General features: G+C 37.0%; 1 protein-coding gene across 1 annotated transcript in view; it reads left to right on the plus strand.

Moving 5' to 3' along the window:
• Positions 1–21,878, plus strand: part of PIK3CB (phosphatidylinositol-4,5-bisphosphate 3-kinase catalytic subunit beta) — a 53,113-nt gene extending 31,235 nt beyond the window's left edge. Inside the window, exons 12-22 of the mRNA XM_082487185.1 lie at positions 419–540; positions 2,524–2,667; positions 3,757–3,856; positions 6,284–6,462; positions 7,117–7,226; positions 7,541–7,619; positions 15,120–15,287; positions 15,759–15,882; positions 18,053–18,198; positions 19,714–19,846; positions 20,333–21,878. Of these exons, the coding sequence (XP_082343311.1) occupies positions 419–540; positions 2,524–2,667; positions 3,757–3,856; positions 6,284–6,462; positions 7,117–7,226; positions 7,541–7,619; positions 15,120–15,287; positions 15,759–15,882; positions 18,053–18,198; positions 19,714–19,846; positions 20,333–20,470 (1,443 nt within the window). The 3' untranslated portion in view covers positions 20,471–21,878. The remainder of the gene's footprint in view (positions 1–418; positions 541–2,523; positions 2,668–3,756; positions 3,857–6,283; positions 6,463–7,116; positions 7,227–7,540; positions 7,620–15,119; positions 15,288–15,758; positions 15,883–18,052; positions 18,199–19,713; positions 19,847–20,332) is intronic.
• The last annotated feature ends 302 nt before the right edge of the window (positions 21,879–22,180 follow it).

Raw genomic sequence — 22,180 nt, forward strand, 5'->3', positions numbered from 1 at the left:
AAAACCTTCTTTAAACTTTTTTTTAATGGAAAACTTTTACCATTACCAAAATATTTATATATTTATGACAGTATTTATGAAACATTATCTAAATTTTATTGAAACTCTGTTTCTAAAACATACACATATGGGGTTACCTAATTTTTATTTACTGCATGTCACGTCTATGTGTGAAGAAACAGACTTTTCAGGCAGTGTAAATGAGACCTGGTGCCAAAAAAATAATTTGGACTATTTTTTAGGGGTAAGAAGCTTAATCAGAAGTGGGCCTATTCTGCCAGAATTGTTTCTTCCCCCACCCCCATCAGTCTTGAACCTACTTCTGTTGGTATGAATGGTTTTGTGGGCAGTTATACTGACAGTTATATTCTTAAATAGTTACTTTACCTCTAACCTAAAGGTTGTCTTTTTAAAACAGCTTCAGGCTCTGCTTCAGATATGGCCCAAGCTGCTGCCTAGAGAGGCGTTAGAATTGTTGGATTTCAATTATCCAGACCAGTATGTGAGAGAATATGCAGTGGGTTGTTTAAAGCAAATGAGGTGAGTATATTTTATTCCTTCAGCATGCAAAGATTTCTGGGGTGAAAAACTGCATTTTGTTTGTCTATAGGAAAAAGAGAACCCAAAGAGGAAAGATTTAAACATTGAATGGCCGAATAAAGCAGTCTAATTCTTATTCTGACATCTTGTGTTCAATGATGATTATTTTCCGTGTTGCCTAGAGAACACCAGTGTACCTTTGTCCCAGAGAGGGTTGTGTGTTCACTCATTTCTTGGACAAAGGGAGAGCCAAGACGGTTTGAGAACTTTTTAATAACAAAAGGACAAAATATTACAGTAGTCGAATCCTATAAAAACTGCCATCCAGCCGCCTCACAGTCTGTGGCAGGTATTGGCTGTATCATTCAATAGAAATGGAAGCTTATAATAAAAAGTCCCCAGAGAATTGCTGATTTGTTTGTTCTTCGTGGTAGCCTTCGCTATCTGCGCTTCTTCCTTTATCACATATAATTTTGTTCTTCACTGTAACCTAGGGCAAGATTTGTATAATATTATCATTTGCAGCATTACTGCATATTTCCTGTCCTTGAATTCTAAATTCTCTGTGGTGAATAGTTTAATGATTAATTTTTTTAATGGTCAAGGCTAGATTTTTGGGGTAAAAAAAAGAATACTTTGACTTCTTTCAAATGCAAACAAGCAATTTAGCTGCTGGGTTATCCTGATAATACTGAATTGTTACATCTGGAATTATTTCCAGAATTCTTAGTTCTGGCTCTGAAGCAAAATTGTGTTCAGTTGCATGTCAGAAGGTCTGATGAAGGCAGCTGGTAAAACCAGTAACCTAAAGGCGGTCCTATTAGCTGAAATAAAACAAAATAGGCAAAAATAAATGCAACACAGCGTAACTGAAAGTTTTTAGCAAGTTACTGAAGATTTTCAGAGTAAGATGGAGAGAATGAAAACATTCAGTGTTTGGATCTCTGAAGTCTTCAAGCGATGGACAGAAGAATTTGTACTCTTTTCCTTCCGGCTTAGGCAGAGAATTTGAATCTGCAGGCCTTTTATAAGAGAAGAGATACTACAAAGTCAAGGGATGTCTACATTTGTTCTAGAGTAACGTAATTGTCAAGTATGAGAGGTTTTCTTGGGGGAAGGGAATACGGGATTTTATAGAAAACTATTAGAACTAGTTTTATTATGCCAGAACATTACTTGAAGTAGTTAATTAGCATAGAAGCTTCTCAAAGGTATGTTTATGAACTCTGGCTGAATATTTAAATTTGCACTTCTGAAATAGGAGTAATTTACACACTGTTTGGTTTCTCAAAGATGATCTACTTTTTTTATCCTCTAAAAACCTTCATGTTGTTGGTATGATTTTAACAAACAAAAAAAACCCTGCAAACAAAACATTTTGGCTAAATGGATCACTTTGTAGGTGTATCTTAATAAATTAACACCTGTTAACTGTCAGCTAGTAACTTTCAAAGACAGGTCAATAGAATTGCTTTCAGTGCAATGAATACTCCTCTCCCCTGTCTTTGTAAGCTGAGTGACCTTGATAGGGATGTGCAACTGTTCTCAGTTCTTGTCGGTGCCCACTGCAGCTAACTGCTAGGTTACGGGGGTTCTTTGTCTGGTTCCAAAGGTCCAGCTCCTCAGTCAGAGGTTGAGTGGTCAAAGGGAGGCAATGTCCACTCTGAAATAATTTGAAATAATTAATCTCCTGGCTGCTTAACCTAGCACTCTTGATTGTGTAAAAGCCCATGACAGAACACCAAGGTTTTTACTTACAGATTTGAAGAATCTGTTAGGTTTATAACTTACTGATGAATTGACCAACCGGGCAATTGCACTAAGTTGCGTATTATTGTCCTTTGTGCGGCTGAAAAATTGGGGGACACTCGTGCTATTGAAACAAATCTGTCATCATTGGATTTGTCATATGGGTCTGAATTTCTGGAATATCATTGGTCTAGTTACACTGTTACTAAACTGCTTTTATGTACCTCATTCTAGTGATGAAGAGCTCTCACAGTATCTTCTTCAACTTGTGCAAGTCCTGAAATACGAACCTTTTCTTGATTGTGCCCTCTCCAGATTTCTATTAGAGAGAGCACTCGCTAATAGGAGAATAGGACAGATGTTGTTTTGGCATCTAAGGTAGGAGTTTTTCTCGTACATCTTTCTGAAACTATTGAGCCTGATTGGGCTTTCAAATATGATTTCTTGAGAATTTTTCTAAATGAGCCATTATCATAGTCCCCTACAATGTCTTTACATGTTTCTTTACCTTTGGCACTTACAGATCAGAGCAAGCCTATGATTAAAAGTACATTACAGTGGTTTGTAATCTACTGTTTGACAAAAGTATTCCGAACTGCATTCAGCTCTAACTATCTGATAAGTTTGGTTTGTGTATAACCTTAGTGTTTGTTTTGGCTGTGCATGCAGTAAAAGTATAATATTTATATCTCACAGCTGAGAAAAATTTATATTGTTGTTGAGAGTCTAACAGAAAATAAAAGCAGTTCTATGTTTCGTTGCTACTTTTGATGACCAGTTCCATGAATGGCAGAAACCTTGCAGAATGGACTATAGGTTAATTCTGTCTTCAAAGTACAGTTTATTTTAATATTTCTAAATAAAAAGAGCAAGAACTACATGAAAATGTTTTGGAAGATAATTGGCTCTGGTATAAGGTTCAGTGGTTTGTTTCAAAGTGTTCCCCTTCAGGCAAATTTTGACTCTTCCCTTACAAAGATTTGAGAACACATGGTTTAACAGCAGCCCTGATTCTCAATATCATCTTCTGTGACTTATCAATACCACTTACTTGACTAAAAGGGGTTCCTGAAAACAAGTATCCAATCGCTACCTCTTAACATTACCACCTCCAGAACAGTCCTAAATCTTGAAACAAGTGGCATGCAACCAGCCAATCCTCATAGTGGTCAGCACAGAAGTGTTTTGTTTCTGAAGAGGTCTAATGTGGGTTTTTTGTTGTTTTGTTTGTTTGTTTTTTAATCTACATGACCATGTTTAGGCTTGTTTTTGTTGGGGGGTGGGTTTTTTTGTTTGGGTAGTGGTGTATTTTTGGTTGTTGTTTTTGCTTGGTTGGTTTGGGTTTAGTGTTGGGTTTTGTTTTTTTTTTTTTTGTTGTTGTTGTTTTGGTTTTTTTTTCGTTTTAAAGGCTTGAAGAATGCTAATCTGTAAATGCTGTGGTCTGATGAGAAGCTTTTCTTCTTATAGGTCAGAGGTTCACATACCTGCTGTTTCAGTACAGTTCGGTTTGATACTTGAAGCTTACTGCCGAGGAAGTGTTGCTCATATGAAAGTGCTTGCTAAACAGGTATACACCTCCCTTCTCCTTTAAATCTTGACTTATCCCAGCTTGTAACTCAAATACTTATTCCATTGCTCCTGTGGGGCGTATTGGTTACTTTGACAAAGTCCATCTGTTGGGGAGTGGGGAAGAGAAGAAAGCATGGGTGAGACGGAGAAATGAAAGGGCTAAATAGGTGGATGATGGAGCAGTCCTCCCTGGCAGAGAAAGCAGCTGGCACTGTGGGGCCTCAGAGGTAGGGAGCTGTTTTTATAGTGTTCTGAGGTGTGCAAGATACTTTCAGCAGTATGCATATATTCTGGATAGAACAGTAGATTGGCTGGATTATTAACTGAGGAAGGATTTCTGTGCACTTGAAACTTGTGACCTTTTTTCCCCAGTAAGGGTACCTTGTTCAAGAGAAACTGTTCCCTTTCTGTCTAAACTTTATCTAGCTTACTCCGGGACTACTTCCCAAAGCTTTGTCTTTTGTTTGACGGAAGAACCACTGAAGTTGTAGTATGATGTAGTGCTCGCTGGTAATAAAGGTATTGAAGTAAACCAAATACTCATTTTAGTGTTAATACAGTTAATACTTTTTTTACCAAAAAAAAAAAAAAGTTTTCTTTTAAATACCCTAATAAGTGCGAGAGAGGTTTGCTTTTAAATACACAAAGTGTATTAGCAGATCATTAATAGAGACACTCACAAATCATGTTTGAAGGCTCTAATGCGGTATTAGCAAGTAAATTTAGATTGCAATCATAAACATCTTTGAAAAAAGATCTCTCTCCACAAAACTCGGTAGGTACTTGTCTGATGAGTGTTTTGATACTGTCTACATTGAAACTGTGCTTTGAGAGGCACATGGAAAAGGAATGTACTGTTGTGCTTTTTATTACTGTAGTTCACAGGACATTGAAAAGACCATCTCTTACACAAGTGTGCTTGTTAGTATTGTCAAAATCATAAAAAGATTAGGTGATGAAATGCTTTAAGCAATAGACCTAAGGTCAGTAAAGTTTTTGTGCACTTCACAGGAAACAAATGTCAGTACAATCAAAGAAGGAGCAAAAAAATTCCCAACTGTGCAAACACGGAAGAAATTCAAAGTAGAAATACTTCAAAAAGTTCCTGTTTGTACAACACAGGTTCCATTTTGTTCCCTTGTCACTGATGTTTGTACAGCTCCTAGAATAGTGGAAAAGCAGAGCGCTTTTGGTTTTGACAGATGGCTGACCTGGCAGGTCTCCATTGCCTCAGTTTTATAATCAAACTGCATACAATTTCCACAGCATCCTGCCTGACAGGGTTCAGTCTCTCTGTAGAAGTGGTAAGTTTTGACTCAGCGCCTCCTAAGTTAGACTGAAGCTTCCTTGTATAGAAATGAACTTTTGTGATTATTAAATTGATGCTGTTTGCTAGAGAATATGTGTATTACTCAGCATGTTAACTGTGGCTAGTGCAAATACAGCTGATTGTTATAACAACTATTTTATATTTGGCTAACAAGTTGCTTAGATGTAGATGCAATGTAGAAATTATATTTGTTGTATGTGCTATCTAGGTTTGTTACTGAAGGGCTTTTCTCCGTTGGTGTTATGTACATTTACATTACTAGTTTGCTTGTTTTCTTAGAAATTATGTACCAGTACAAAACTTTCCAAAACAGAAGAAAGGGGAAAAAGGGTTAAACCCACCTGTATTGATTGCAGATAATTGCCTTACCTTTTTACACATTTTTAAGGTAACAATATTGCTTAGGTGAGATACTATGATTTGGAACACCTTAATTGATTAGAGCATTTACCTTATGCCTAACTTCAGCACGATTTTAATGAACAAACAATTAAGACTCTGCTCTGTAAAAGTTAAGTATGTGTAGTTACATACGTGGAAATTTTCTGCAAGTAGTCATATGGCTGTATCATATTGTATGCAACTAGCAGGTACAATGAGGTATCTGCATCCATAGCTCACCTCAAGTAATGTTTAATTTTGTTAGAGGTGTAAAGCACTCAATATTTATGTTGACTTCAGTATGGATAGAGGCACCTATGTTATCGGCTTTGTTGAATTAGTGGATGAAAACTGTATTTTGAAGAAGGAATTTGTGTGAATGTATCATACATTAAAATACCTCATTTGTTTTTTTGGAAATGTTAAGTCATGCTTTAAAAAGTGACTTGAATCATAGGAGCTTTTAGCCCATCATCAATGTCTTTGTTACTTATGAAAATGGGATTTCTGGGATATAAGTGACTTAGAAAAGGCCATTCCTGTATTTTATCAGGAATGCCACCTTAATTGCCATACATTATTTCCATTTTTAAAAAGTTGTAGAATTATTTAATACTTAACTAAAGTACTTTATTTTGTTTTGAACTGGGATTTTGCATTGTATTATGTGTAAAATTAGAGCAATAAGTTTTAAAGATAAAATATCTCTTTCAGGTGGAAGCCCTTAATAAAATGAAGACTTTAAATAGTCTAATTAAGCTGAATGCCATGAAGCAAAGCAAAGCAAAAGGAAAAGATGCAATGCATACTTGTTTGAAACAAAATGCTTACAGAGAAGCACTTTCTGACCTTCAGTCTCCTCTGAATCCTTCTGTTATACTTTCAGAACTACAGTAAGTCAAGAATGAGTGAACAAACTGTCACTGTAGCTTTTGCACGGAAACACTAAAGCAGAAACGCATATGTGCTTTAACTTCCTTTGGCTGTATTGTTCAGCAGATATGCTGTCATAGGGAACTGTTTGTATACTGAGAGAAGGTCTGTTGGGAATCTTCCGAAGGTTCAGATATCAGTTAAGTTAGAAGATTTTTGTGATCCACCATGAAACTTAATACTCTCTTAGTCAATGTATTACCATGGCTAAATATATTTAAATGTAAGCTTAAAAGTGAATTAGACTGTGTTCCTGGCTTCTGTTTATAAGAATAAGCACAAAAGCCGTTAAAACTTTTAACAGCACTTAAATATAAAGTCTAAAAATTGATGAGAAAAGATATAAAGAAAACTATTTTCTTTGAAAATGTGGGTGCTTAATTTAGGCATTAGGTACATGTTTGCTGGTCATGGTATCGAATACCTTCCATCTATATAATAGATACGTTCATAACTTGGCAAGTGCTCATAGCATAGCAGCAGAATGAAAGCAGAGATAACATTTAAGTACTTCAAACTGGAAGTCTGTGTTCTGTTGTGTTTTGAACAATGTTTAGACTTTTTCAGTTGAATTATTCTTATTTGACTAAAAGATTTGTTGCATTATCTTTTAGTGTTGAGAAGTGTAGATATATGGATTCTAAAATGAAGCCTCTATGGATAGTATACAACAATAAAATGTTTGGAGGAGATCTTGTAGGGATCATCTTTAAAAATGGTGATGGTAAGCAATGCTACAAATTTTAAATTTTTCCTTTTCCTTCTTCATTCCCACACTTGCACTTAAGCTGTGTTGCTCTGTATTGCCATAACGTAACATAGTTTAACATCAGTAAACAAACTAAGTATCTTCTTCGGACTGGGTTTCAAATTATAGACATTGTCAGTCATGATGATACAATTATGGTTAATCCCACTTTAACCTTTAGACTTGATGAGTGGTTTTAGACACCTTTTTCTGAAGGCCTTGTAAGCATTAGAAAGTTTGTCTACAACATACCAAGAGATTGAAGTAGTGGTTTCAACCTTTCGTTATAGATCTCCGACAGGACATGTTGACGCTCCAGATTTTGCGTTTGATGGACATACTTTGGAAAGAAGCTGGTCTGGACCTCCGGTAAGGATCTCTTGAGGGCGAGTTTATTTGGATGGAGAGTCCACTTTTAGCAGTAAAGCTTTCCTGTTTTTTTTTAAATACCTTCCCTACTGTCTGCTTTCTAAACATCTGTATCGCTGTCCAGAGGTTTTAATTGTCATAGCCAAAGTGATCAGGCTATAGAAAGCAGTTACCTTAACTAATTTAGATGGCTTCGCTTGCAGTTCATTCTCTAAATAGCCCACATTAGAAAAGAATTTAGCCATGGAAAGAAATAACGGAAGTGAAGTGAAACTTTGGGATTTTTTATTATCAAGCAGAATGTTTTTTCTAGTGCACCGTATCTCTTGTTATTTATCTAAGGTGTCATGCTGACTATAAATTCCACTGTTCTCTTATATAGTTTACTGTTTTCATCCTTTGAAAATCATCTAGATAAAAAGCCTTGTATGAAGTGTGGAAACAATTCCTGAGTTAAGGGTCTAACAAGCAGGTTTTCTGCCTTTGCTTGTTTGTTTGTGTCTGTGACCTTTCCAAACAAAGATGTTTCATAAACTCCTCATGTAACAAACTTACCTATTAATGGCCACTGATTTTCCAGGCATAAGCAAAAATGGGGACTTTTTTAGTGATTATGGGAATTGCAACTCAAGTTCTAACACACATGTGCAAGTGAGGTACAAACATAGAACGCAGATCTGCTGGCCAGAAGTTAGCTGCTGAGGATTGCATCTGGAATACATCATCAAGATTCTTTAATAGTTAAAATAGGCAAATAGGCAAAACACCCTCTAGAAATTAGTCAGCTTTAAGTACTGGTAATTTGGCGGTAGGGGAGTAGGAGATTTGAGAGTCTTTATAATAGGATTTCCCTATCTGGTTGAGAATTACCAGGATTGTGAAATGCACAAATACAGCTGCTTCTTTATAACATTCTTAATTCTCCTGATCGTATTTCTTAAGGACATCTATGCTTTCTGCAGCCATGGCCACAAATGAATGTATTGCTGTCCAAATAAATTTTGTACTTGTGATCTATTTCCTACAAAATTTAACAGAGGGATGTCATCCTGTATTAACTACATAACAGGCTTTATGAAGATGAGGGTCTTGGGAGAGGAGAATTTAGTTGCTTGTGCTTCTCTGCTAGGAGTACTGCTGCACAAAGAAAATTATGATGATTGGGAACAGTCACCAGGTGTAAACCATGCCTGACTATCTGATTGCCTTCTTTGAGGGAGGGAATGGTAGCTGATGTCCTTACCTTGACTTTAGCAAAGCTTTTAATTCTGACGCCCATAATATTCCTGCCTTTTGAGTTAGGATATTACAGTCTGGATGGGTGGACAACTACATACTGTGCCTGGAGGTTGATGACAAGTGAATTTTTATATTCTTAGCCATGTCAGTATCCTGTGATGAAAGACTTGTATGTATGTAAGAAAAAGTACTTCCATCTGTTTTATGCTTACCACCTGCTAATCTCAGTTACTGCACGTTTTCAGTTCTATTTTTGAATCATGATAAATAGTGGATAGCCATTCAGGAGTAAGGCAAGATTCTGTAGTAAGATGAGGTTGGCAGAAAAGGCAATGCATCTAGAACCACTCTTCTTGGGGAAAAATATGTTGTAGCTTCCTTAAAGTTTCACTTTTCAATGCTGTTTCAATGAAATAGTTCTAACCCAGCCCATTATAACATCAGTGGAGAAAAAGCATAACGTCCTAGTGCATTTGTGCTAAAGTACTAAAGAGTTTCTTACGGTATTGAACTCGTCAATATTTCAAGTTTCCATTTCTGCTTCCTTTGGGCAGGTTTTGTGAGGCCTTAAACTTACAGTAGAAGTGAAACCTCATAATTTAAGTATTCTTTTAGGGCAGAAATACTCTGTTTGAGAAGAATCTTCTCATTTGCTCTGCTGCTTCTGCCAAGCCACTTTTCTCAAAATGAAGTAATAAACCTTTCCAAGATATCACGGGTACACAAGTTTCTCACATTTGGAAAGCTTATTCAGAATGATGATGAGGGTTGCGGGATTTTAATTTATTTATTAGTTCATTAGTTAAGTCTCTAGGGCCGTTTCTCCTCCCATGTAAGCTATTAACTTTGTAATCAGTTGTGTAAGTAGCAATTAACTCAACTATTTTTTGTAGCAGACACTTCTTCCTGCTGTGAGAAGTCGTTTTATCGCTGTTTATACCCAAAGACTCGCATTCATTGTAAACATCTTCAACATACATTCTGAAGTCCCTGCTTCGCATTCCTTTCCTTGATAAAACACTATTTGGATGTCAGAAAATATTTTTCAGGCCAGAAATATCTTTGTATCTTCCAAAGTCTCTTGCAAAGTAGCTTTCTTGCCTTCACATGCTTGCTAAGATAACTGCGACTTAGCAGATTTGTAGGAATACTAGAGTATTCCAAAGAGAACCAGTGTCAGGTGTTGTTCAATGTTATCATCCAACCCTCTAGTACTTGGGGAGCTTTTCCAGACAAATCTATGCACCAGTTTTAGCTAATATGGTTCTCAAATTCTAGTATCTTTCCAGAAAAATAGTTCTAAAGATACTGAGTGTCATAAACCATTTGGAGGCCATAAATTCAATTTTGTACGGTTGTGGAAGAGCTGTAGTCTTTTGTGTTTAATTTTTAAGTGCTGTTTATAAGGCTAGAAGTACCTATTTAAATATTACTTGAAATACTTCATTTAGATTCTTTGAGCTCATTTCAAATTCTTTGTGGTTCAAGCATAATACTGTGAGCTTCATAAGGCACATAACATCAACCCACACAGATAAGTAAAATTATGAACTTGTTACTTATGCTACTTATGGAAAGATTCCTTTGAGTGAAGCATGGGATAAAGTAGGAATGCATATAATAAATTGTTTCTGGAAGTGTATGTTTGTGGTGAGGTGGCTGAGGGTGTTAAGTTGAACACTGATTTGAGGAAACTTTAAATAATTTATGTCATTATAAATAGACTGTGAGGAGACTGATAGAGCATTTAGGAGCAAGGACAACCTGTGGCAGCTGTGGAATCCCAGATGAGGCATTCTTTGGTTTCTGTCTTCCCAGAAGCTTCGTTTGTAGTTCCAGCCTGGGCCACACACTGTGCCTAGCAAACAGGAATAGTGATTAGGAGTCATCAAATAGGTTTTTCCTGACTAAGGCATTTTTTTAAACTCAACAAAGGAAAACCAAAAAGTGGCTCTGATGTCCAAAAAAATGTAAGATTTTTCTTAAAACTCTTGGAAGAAAAAAAGTAGAAAGGGGAAGTTCCTAGTGAGAATTGAAGTTCTATAATTGGCCGCTTCCATTTATTTACTTGAGAGCTTCTTCCTTCCATTCACCCTCTCACAGTTATGATTATAAAATAAAATGCTGGGATTTAGGCAGGGTTACAATTCTATGTCTGTCAAAGGGAGATTATCCAGGCAGTTGCCAAGGGAAGGCTCTGTAAAGGCCTTAATTGAAAACAGAATTGGACAAAACAGTACTCCGTATGCCTGGAGCCAGGAGGATGCAGCTAAGAGAGTAACACTTTGTGATCTCCCTGTTTGCAGTCTATATCTGTCCAGAATCTATGAATAAACAGCAGTGGTAATGAGTTCTGTTGCCCTGTTCATGAGTCTGAACTTGCTGGCTTGCTGCTTTCTGCTTGGGTAAGAGGTGTGGTGTCAGGTGAAAAAGTAGTGTCAAACAGATGTGCTTTCCTGAAAAGTAGAACTTTATACGTCCATACTAATGAGTGGAGTCTTTTCTTCTTGCCTTATATCATCCTTTGAGATGTTAGTTTCCCTGAAGCTGTCGCTTCCCTTTTTCCTTTTGTGGATGCATAATGAATGTTGTGCTTCTCAACGTTTTTCACTACAGAAAGTCTGATAACTCCATTCAAGTAAAAGCGGGGCTTCTCACTTGTTTCACCAGTCTAAGAGCAGAAGCGTGTGCTGTTTGCCTCTCTCTCCCAATCAGTAATATCTTGCTACAAGCAAATTGTACAGCTTCTACGAAGCATGGATCAAATGGCAACCAATATGTTGCCATCGAGGAGTTAGGGGTAGGATCCAGTTCCTTATAATAGCACTGCAATCTGCACTCAGTCATTTAGTAGTAATTTAAAATGAAATCATAGCCAAGTCTGTGTCTAAAGCAAGCGTGATATCCCCAGTGGGATTTCTGAGCTGTGGAGAGGGACACCAAATATATATTGTTCTTGAGATCTCCAAAGCTGAAGGAGAATGGTTGGTTGGTTGGTTTGTTTAACTGTCAACTTATTTGTCTCATGAGTAATCTGGCCTTTTTCACACATGGTGCGTTCTGTTGTCTAGATTCCCATGTGTGCTTTCTGACTAAACACTAGCACAAGACCAGGGTTTGTGTCAGAAAAGGAAATGTATGTACACAGGAGGACACAACAGTGTACTCTAGTAGGTCCTTCACCCTGGGCTGTCGCTGGGTGGACTGTGGAGTGCACAACTGAATAAAACTCCAGGTGTAAATTGGATCTGCTTCTCAGTACAGACTTAACCATTAGACAGCCAAAACCATCACCCAGGATGAGCGCTGCTGTGTCATATAGAGAAGTCTGGCTCAGAGTCAGCTTACCCTAGACATCAGTCAGTCAAGTACCAGAGAGAAATTAGAAAACCAAAAAAAAAAACATATTCTTTAATTTATCCCTATAGTTTAAAAAAAAAAAACAAACAAACAACAAAACAAAAAACAAAAACAAAACCCAAAAAACTACCTATTCATTTCTAAGGCAAGCTCTTACTTGAAAATTGAGCAGGAAATAGTGACCTAAGACATTAAGTATGTGCAGCTAAACTTCCTCAGTTCTTTCTGTAGTTTCTCTCTAGTTGTTTCTTGTATGATAAATGCAGGCAATTATGGAACAAACAACAAACTCAGTGAAACAGTATTTATATTGAGGTTTCATCTGCAGAGTGACAAAATGAGACTTTCAGAGGTTCAAACCCCCTGAAAAGTTACAACTACACAAGTTATTTTGCTTAAAAAAAAAAATAATCTGTGTCTGAAGTCACGCGTATGGGCATACTCACAGTAGATGATCTAACTTTCTATTATTTCTATGAGAAATGTTTAAATATTACAAATACATGTTACAACAGAGGAGCATGTCTCTTCCCAAGCATGCTGTGGGGTCTGCAGTGTTGCATCTCTTAAGAGAGTAATCCTTGCCTGAAAAACTATTTCTGCTGCTTTACCTATATTACAACATTGAAATTGTGTTAAAGGGCAAGTCAGTAAAGTAGCAGAGCAAAAGAAAATCCGAAGTTTGAGGAGTTTGATCTATGTTGAGTGACCTTTGCTGTGGTAAATTGTCATAAAAGTATTTAGTACTTAGTTACTTTTTAGACAGATAGAGGGAGTTCTCCAAACTACTTTTTCATTTCACTGCCTATTTATAGCGAGTCTTTATTTTCACCCCTCTTAGTGCGTGTGAAGTCTGATGTTAAGTGGCTGTGTATGAAATCAGAGTTCACAAACATATTGAAAAATGTATTTGTTACAAGTCTAAAGAATATCACTATTTTTAAACCATTAGACCTGACGGCACAGAGAATATGTTGATAAATTACCATAACTTGGTGTTGGATTTGGAAAGATACTGCTTTGGAGAATTAAACTCTTGAAATGAAGAACAGTATTAAAAGGGGTGAAGAAGAAAATTTTCTGTCCTGCTGTATAGGTCTGTCCATGGTCTTCACTGGCATTAAAAAGCAGGGAGCATATCCTGCTGACAGATGTTGAAGTCAGAAAGACCAGGATGAGATGGAAAGGGCCCAGAGGATTTGTCCCTAACTTGACTCCTGTCAAACTGTCTCTCTGACAAGGATGTTTTTTCCTCCAGTTGTAAGCACACTGTCCTCAAGGGGCTGAAGGCTTTCATCACTGCTTGCTTTTGAAGGGGAAGTTGTTGGACATGTGCCCAGTTAAGCTGCAAGTAGGGTGGGTTGAAATGCCATGGAAGAAGGCCAGCATGCACTTTAACCTGGCGATATTTGGCTTACATTTGTCATGTCATGATAAGAATGGGCAGTGCTTCCTTGTATCATGAACGCTGGTGTTGGGTAATTACAGATACACTTCTGTGCATTGTGGAAACCCTCTGGTCTAGAGAGTTGGGGTTTTTAATTGGGAAATAAGAGTAGAAGCGGGAAGAAGGTTCCAAATCTGCACTTCTTTTTTTGTTTTGAAGTTGGGTATTCTCTCATTGCCCTATTGAATCTGGTTTTCAGTTTGCATTGTTGAGAAGAATTCCCAACTATATGGTTATTAATATTTGTGCCACTTTGGTTGTGTGTTACCGCTGAGGTAGAGAAACTGTTCAGTTACCTAATAGCTGTTACGCCAAAAAGTTCTGATTAATTTCATCTGGAATTTTACTTATTTTTCTTCCATGGCTTGGGATAATAGGCTGTGTCAGTTAAGAGATGTGGTTCTGCTTTGTAGCAATCAAACTTAGTATTTGTTTTATATATAAATACTGATGACGGCTCCACTAGCAGTGCTTTTTCCTTCTATATCTACACACACACATAAATTTCAGTATGTCCTGCAATTTCTTATACAGTTTTGTAAGTTTGTGAGTGCTAGTCTATAGCTTGTGTACTGCAGTTAGATTTGCATGGGCATCCATTCTTTTATGTGTGGATCCATGACCAGGATTGAGATCACATTGCTGCCCTGGATGCCTAGCAGGAGAGCAGACACCTCCGTTTGTGATGCAGTGCCTTTGAAGAGTTCGCTTTTGGTTGCCATCGCATGCATTGAGCTCCCATCTAAGTTGTCATTCTGTTCAGCATTTTGAGCATCTGGAGTGAGGAAATGTATTGGAAAAATACACCTGTCTATTTAGACATATCTCTCCTTGATTTGTATCGTCATCTGTGTCTTACTTTAATGCAGTGATACTGTTATAGATATTTTTACTAGGCATAGTATATGAATGCATAGGAATATTCTTATATATCAGGTGGGTTAAAAGATGTATTCTTGTTTTTCATTAGGTGTCTATGCTTAAAATTAGTAAGAGTTGGAAAATATTATTTTATGTTTATATTTAAAAGGATTTCTAGCATTTTAAGTTGAAATGGGAAGCATGGGGAAAAAGGATAAGATCCTCTTTTACATAAATAATTTAGTCTAGAATGAACGTGAGTGTAACTATCTGTTTAGCCAGTAAATTAACAAATTAAAATAAAGGGCTCCCTCTATGGTTTCTCTTATAAAATTACAAGTAACTGTGTTCCCTAGTAAAAGGGAAAAATAAGAGTTGCTTATAATTTCTTTTTTTACATATATGCATGTAACAGGAAAAATTGTTTTAAATGTATTGCTGGTATTTTAACTTTGCAAGCAGTGTCTGTATATTAACATTTGAGAGTTTAATGTTCAAGTTAGCACCAGTATTCAGCCCTCGCAAAATATTGATACACTAAAGAAACATTCTTACTATTTTTGTTTTTAACACGAATCTGTGTTCTGTTTCAGGATATTGCCATATGGCTGTTTAGCAACTGGAGATCACTCTGGCCTTATTGAGGCTGTTTCTAGTTCAGAAACCATTGCTGACATTCAGTTAAATAGTAGCAATGTTGCTGCTGCTGCTGCCTTCAACAAAGATGCTCTCTTAAACTGGCTGAAAGAATACAATTTAGGGTAATTTCCACAGTTACTTTCTCATCTATAGTGTAAGCTACAAAATTCCTGTAAGTTTCTGTTTCAATATTGAGGGATGTGTGGCTCTTCTGGCAGGTTTGTTACTACTTATTTTTCTACAATGTCAAATCCTGACTCAGATTCATGGTGCCCTGTGGAACTCAAACAACGTTCCAGCTGAAATTCTGGCACTTGCAGCATTTTGACTGCATATTGTTAAGTAAGTCATACTAGATTTGGCAAAGCAAACAGACCAACCCAAGAAAACTACATGGGTCTCATGTCTTGATGCTGTTGCCTTTCATAATACTTGCATTTCTTCTGTTTTCAATAGCTGCTTTTTACAGTATTATCTTAATGGAATGGGCTTGTCGTTTAAACAAGTAAAAATCCTTTTTGGAGTCAAGGCACGACATGAATTACCAGTAGTATGCACTAATATTGTTTTTCTTTTTTTTTTTTTTTTTTAAGAGATGACTTGGATCGAGCCATTGAAGAATTTACTCTGTCTTGTGCTGGCTACTGTGTAGCTACTTACGTATTGGGTATTGGTGACAGACACAGCGACAATATCATGGTCAGAAAAAATGGTCAGGTAAAAATCTCTTTTGTAGGCAGAATAACTATGGTATCTCTGTTGTACAAGAACTATCTTGAGAACTTTTAATTTCTTTAGTGTGTCAGTAAAATTAAATCCACATATTGTTCGAACTGATGTCTTTGCTTATGAGAGTTGAAGAGAGCTTCAAAGAAAGGAAATGTAAGACTAGTGGAAGGACTGACCAATGCCTATTTAGTAAGCAGTTCTAGATCAAGTGAGGCTGTTCTATAGAACTTATTCAGAACATCCAAAAGGCCTGTAAATGGTTCAGATTCATTGAATAAAAGTAGTCTTAGGGTTTCTTGCAAAAGACCATCCTTAAAAATACATGAATTTTAGTTTTCAGCAGTGTAGTTTTCCTGAAGTTAGTCTCTACAGCCCATTTATTAGGCTTTCTTTGTGAGTAAAACTCACAAAGAAGAAATGGTGTCTGATCATTGTCACGTAGAAAAACTGTCTGGTTTACATTTTATAACTAACATTTAATCATAATGAAATTACGTTGGACCACCTCTACAGGGGTGTGTCCACCTGTGTTCACCACGGCCCCTTGCTACAAGGACAGAGACTATCAGTGCTTTGATCTAGGCTTAGATCCTTCCTCAGGTGCCTTCCAGCTCATAAAACATGTGGTATCATCAGTTTTATGAAGGCTATAAGAAGAAGTTCCATATTAGATCCTCTACTTGCTATTAAACCAGTTGAATTTAAATTAAAATAGTCTTAGTTTAAAAAATGTATCTAAATGACTTTTTAAGGGACTTCTGGGGCAATATTACTTTTCAAAGTCTTGCATTACTCTGACAGTACTTTTATAACATTAGAAGTTAGTGGGGTGGCACTGATCTGAAGTTCAGTGCTCAAGCAGGCCTGGGAAATGGAAGATAGTATAACCCACCAGGCAAAGGGGCAGGAGAAAAGAGTTTGGGGAACAAACCCTATGTGGTTTTGTTGCATTTTTTGGTTGGTTTTTGTTTTTTTCCTTTTGTCCAAACTGCTCTTATGCTTTACGGTCTTTCAATTGCTGTGTGAGCCTACAAAATACAGCTTGGGGATCACATTCATTATTGAACAAATGTTAATTGTGGGATGTTGGTGGAGTAATCTGCCATTGATATAAACACTCTTGAGACCAGCTGTCCCTCTCCTGTGTTGTGAAGATGTGTGGGGTTTGGCCCAGCTGGAGAAGCTTGATTGGATAAAACCAAAATTGCTTTTTGTGAATATCCTCACCTGGGTGTCCTGAAACAGCCTTGTCCAGAAAAATTAAGGTTAAATACAGCTGCTCTTTAAGGACTGAGGTTAATTGCATCCGTTTTTGTTCAATTCACAGAAGACAGTGGCACTGAAAATGTAATTTTTAAAGGCATTATTTTGGATGGGTTTGGTTAGCATTTTTTTTTTTTTTTTTTTTTTTTCTCTCCACTGGGACAATGCTTCTTTGGTTTTACAGTACAACTGAGTCCCTGGGAGGAGACCTGGATATGTGAGGGGTTCGGGTTCCCACTGTTTTTCTGTGTATTCAAGAGAGAAGAAACCTCTTCTGTTGTGCAGTCTGAAAATAGAAATTGTGAACTTGTGTATTGACTCAGGAAGGCTTTTGTTGTTGTTTTTAACATGTCAAATGCTTTTCAGTTTTGTTCACTGACAAAATTGTTGTGCACCTCAAGCTGCACTTTTCAATATGGAACTCAGTATCAGCATAATACTGTGTCTATAAGTCTCAAAACCTAGAACCTAGGTAAACTCTTAGAAATGTATTTTCCTCTTTAATTGTTACTTTCTGCTGTAACTTGTCTGATTTTATTTATTCTGCCTATAAAACTAGTGAGGGTTATAAAAGTGAGAGTTCTGTAGACATTTGCAGTATTCTTTTAAGTTTTTACCTACTAGAAGAAAGCTGAAACGCCCTTGTCTTTTATTCTAAAATGGGAAAACTGTCAAAGGCTCCTTGAGATTAACTCAAGTTCTACTAGCATTGCTCCTGACTTTATGTAGGAAGCCCTTGAAATGTTTTAAAACTAAATACTCTCAAAGGGTTGAAATCATGGGCTGTGAAGAGTAGCATTATGATTTAACTGTTCTTGATAGCAGCATCCTGTAGAGGTATTAGAAAAGTGAAATATCGCACTAGAGAAATAAATTTTCACTGGCTTTTTTTTAGCTCTTTCATATAGATTTTGGGCATATTCTTGGAAACTTCAAGTCCAAGTTTGGAATTAAAAGGGAACGAGTACCTTTCATACTCACCTATGATTTCATTCATGTTATTCAACAAGGAAAAACAGGGAACACTGAAAAATTTGGTCGGTGAGTATTAATTTGATTTCTTCCTTTCATAACTGAGATGATCTCTGGTGATAACTTCCAGCACACCAGGAACCTATCTGGATTTGGTTTGCTCATTTGTACTTGTGGGGAACTGGGCTAACATGTATTTACTATCTACTTCTCTATCTGAGCTGGAATATATGTACAAACTATTTCATACATCAGAAGCTGCAGCTCTGCAGTGGAAGGACACAGTTCCCTTTTATCTCCTTCAGCAGGAGATGGCAGATTTTTCTGGGCTCAACGTTTTTTTTGCCAGCAGCACTGGGCACTAGGGAGGGATTCCACAGACTACTGTTCAAGTGAGATGAAGCACTGGACTTAGAAACAGGCTCCCTTCTGCCTTTTCTGTCCACCAATGCACATTCAGCGTGCTCATCAAACTTGGTCTTACTTAGATGCTTAGGCATATAGAGCCATGTGCTCATAATCCAACACTTTAGCATGCCTCTTCCCATCTTGGGTCAGAGAGCCGCAATGGAACATGAAAGCAGATGACAAGGGAAAAGTACCCTCTGGGAATCCCACCTGTTGAGGTGGATTTTTCTTTTTCCCTTCTGTATCACTCTCACCAACTGACGGGAGGGGCATTCTGAATGTTTTGCTCTCACTTTGCTATCAGTTTTCACAGGAAGAATTTATTGACAGAGATGAAATTATGTACTTAGGTATGGCTTGTTAAATCTTACGGCTACTTCTGATAGAAGAAGCTGTACGTATGTTTTTAATAATGTATCTAGGAAGAATGGAAAACAACTGCCAGTGACCCATGTCTCTCCTGGAGAGTAAGAAAATGAACCTGTAGCTCCATTTTTAAAAATGTGAAGTAAAGGCTGTTAGGTGACTGTGCTATTGCAAGAGCTGTGGAATATGGAGTACTTTAAATGGCAGTAGGATTTCACTTTCACTTGAAAAATGCCTCAGAAGAGAATTTATTCTTTGAAGTATAACTTGTCATCTTAATCTGATGGGTTCTTCCCATTTCCTGTGGAAATTTACAGATTAGACACTGGACGGTGGCACATTTGGGGACATTGATCAAGTTCTCAAGTGTCTGCATGATGGATCTTTATGCCAGATCTGGCAGTTGGTTCAATTTTGCCCATGTTGGCTGGAAGGAATTATCTTACAGAGACAGGTGGGATTGGTAGGTCCACTATATAAGATCACCAGGGTGTTTCACCCAACAAATTCTCAGGGAGATTGGGCACTGGCATTACCTTTAGCATTTTTTTTGCTCTTTCTGAAGAACAGTGTGTTTTTAAAAGCTTGTGGTCTTTTGTACTGATGTTTTAAGGGCTTATTGGAAAGGCACGGGCTATTTTTGTGGGAATACATTGGAGGTTCTGTAGACACCTTTATCCTTTGTTACTGTGTTCCTACCATAAGTGTTCAACCAGATAAATATATGTAACAATTTCCAAAAATTGTTATCAACTGTGTAAGTTCTCATGTGTTGTCTTCATTGCATGTGCTTTGTGGTTGAATGTGAAGGTTCCGCCAGTATTGTGAAGAAGCATACTTGATTCTGAGAAAACATGGAAACCTATTTATTACACTCTTTGCACTGATGTTAACTGCAGGGCTTCCAGAGCTAACCTCTGTCAAGGATATCCAGTATCTCAAGGTAAAATAAGAATTACAGCTCAGCAGGACTTTGTATTTTTCCAGTATTTTGATTCAAGGATGACTACATTTTAATTTTCCATTTCTCTCAAGATTTCCACATAGTTCTCAAAGCTTTCTTTTTTTAGCTCTATAGAACAAGGTCTGTAGTCAGTCCTACTGGTCAAAGAAAACTAGGAATATATATTCCTCTGAGCCATTCTATCGTGAGTTCAACATCCCTTCATCTTAAATGTAGTTATTTCAGGGGTGTTTCATGTCTTGGCTTATGCACAAGCATAGACCTGTAAAGGTGAAAATTATTTTCTTAATTCTTCTTTAGTTATATCTTTAAACCCAGAAAATACCACTGAGGTATTGCTCAATGAAGGACAGGTGAAAGTGTCAAAACAAAAGAAACCAGAACGTGGTTTGTGTTGAAAGGTAAAGAAGGATTTAACTGTGGTTTTTAACATTCCTAACAGAACTTGTTTTCCTATCACCTTAGGACTCTCTCGCCTTAGGGAAGAGTGAGGAAGAAGCACTAAAACAATTTAAGCAAAAGTTTGATGAAGCACTCCGGGAAAGTTGGACTACTAAAGTGAACTGGATGGCTCACACTGTTCGAAAAGATTACAGATCCTAGAAGACTTTTGCATTTGCACTAAGCTGAATGTTACCTTGATAAGTGTTTTTAAAGGCTATCTGTAGTAAGGACCAACAAAACTTATTTTAAATAAGAAAGAAAACAAAACAACAACAGAAAGAAATGGGCTGAAATAATTCCCGAGTCTTTTGCACTCTGCTTCTGAATGCTTGATTCCAAGACTGTCTCTACAAGTAGTGAACATCCTGGATAATCAGTTCCTGCTGACTTTGCACGCTGAGAGCTACTAGGCATTTTTAAAAATTCTTTGGTACTTTATGGAGGTGTAAATATTTGTTTTTATACGTTAGGGTAATGTACTCTAACATACTCAGGAGGTTTGAAGACCTCTGACAGAACTGTTCTTTGTTTAAAGGTGGGGACTTGAAGAGTAAATTTTTTTTTATATCCTAATCTGGCTAAAAATGACACATTGTGTATATTTTTCATATGAACTCTGCCCTACTGGCACAGATGCATTAATTATACTGTAAATAGCTACCACAGTATCATTGTACTACAGGGAGCTGCTTCTTCATGTCTTATACTGCTGCCAAAAGAAGAGTAGATATTTGTAAGATGGGGAGGGGCAAGAGAAGGGGGCATGTGGGAGAGACCTTTGAAAATGATGCAGCGTCCAGATGTTCAGGGTTGCACAATTTTGTTCCTCTGACATAACACACACAAAAGAAGCCCTTCAGCAAGAAGGTAGTTGGGCCAATTCCAAACGTGTCTGAGAATCCCTCATTGGTAATAGTCTCCCACTCAGCCTCTGGGGCTTTGTTTTCAACTCCTGAAAAGGCACGGTTATTTCAGGTTCACCAAGAAGCTCCTTACAGCCTTACATTGAAATTCGTATCTCAGATGATTTGTGCCATGCAGATGTACTGACTTATGTATGGAAAATTTTCATTAAATATACTACACATAGTGATTTTTAGAGCATACATACCAAAAACCCCAAATGTTTGGAAAAGCAAGTGTTTATGGGAAAAGATCATTCCATAAAACACCAATGAGAAGTCATTAGTCTTTTCATCCTGTATTTATTAAAAACTTGCAGTAATGTTGCTTTACCAAGATATATATGTTGAAGATGGTTGCTGAAGAAACTGGATTTGTTTTAATTTATTTAGTGAGGTACCAGGCTTTTAGGTGCTTAAATGGAGAGCAAATTTGTTACGTGCAATAGGGAACTGCTGGTTAAAAGATGTAACATACTGTTTCTGGACATCAGCAAGATAGACTTTAACTACTGCTTGTTCTCCAAGGAACACTGGTAGCTCTCAATTCATGTTGACATTTGAAAGAGAATTAAACATATATATTTACTTTTTGACTAAACAGTTGTTTTGCATAGAAATGTTGTTTTACGTAGGAATTTAATTAAAGGTGGTTTTACTTTGTTGAGAGTGATTTATTATTTCTTGTTGTTTTGGGGTTTGGTTGCTTCTTTTAAAGGTCAAGAACCTATCTGGAGCCTGGATAGCATTTTATGTTGTGATTCAATTCTCTTTTCTCACCTGTGGGGCTGAGCTGTCTGAAAAGACATCTACTTCTAGAATATTGTAAAAGTAACAAATGGTTTGTGGTTTGTTTTGGTGTTTGGTTTTTTTTTTTTTTTTATAATATAGTAGTGTTTAAAGTGTGCCATAACCCTTTTTAATTTTTTTTTTTTTTAAATTTTTAAACCAGATAGGAGTAAGAGTA

The sequence above is a fragment of the Vanellus vanellus genome, assembly GCF_965231255.1.
Source record: "Vanellus vanellus genome assembly, chromosome: 8".
In the NCBI taxonomy this organism is placed as follows: domain Eukaryota; kingdom Metazoa; phylum Chordata; class Aves; order Charadriiformes; family Charadriidae; genus Vanellus; species Vanellus vanellus.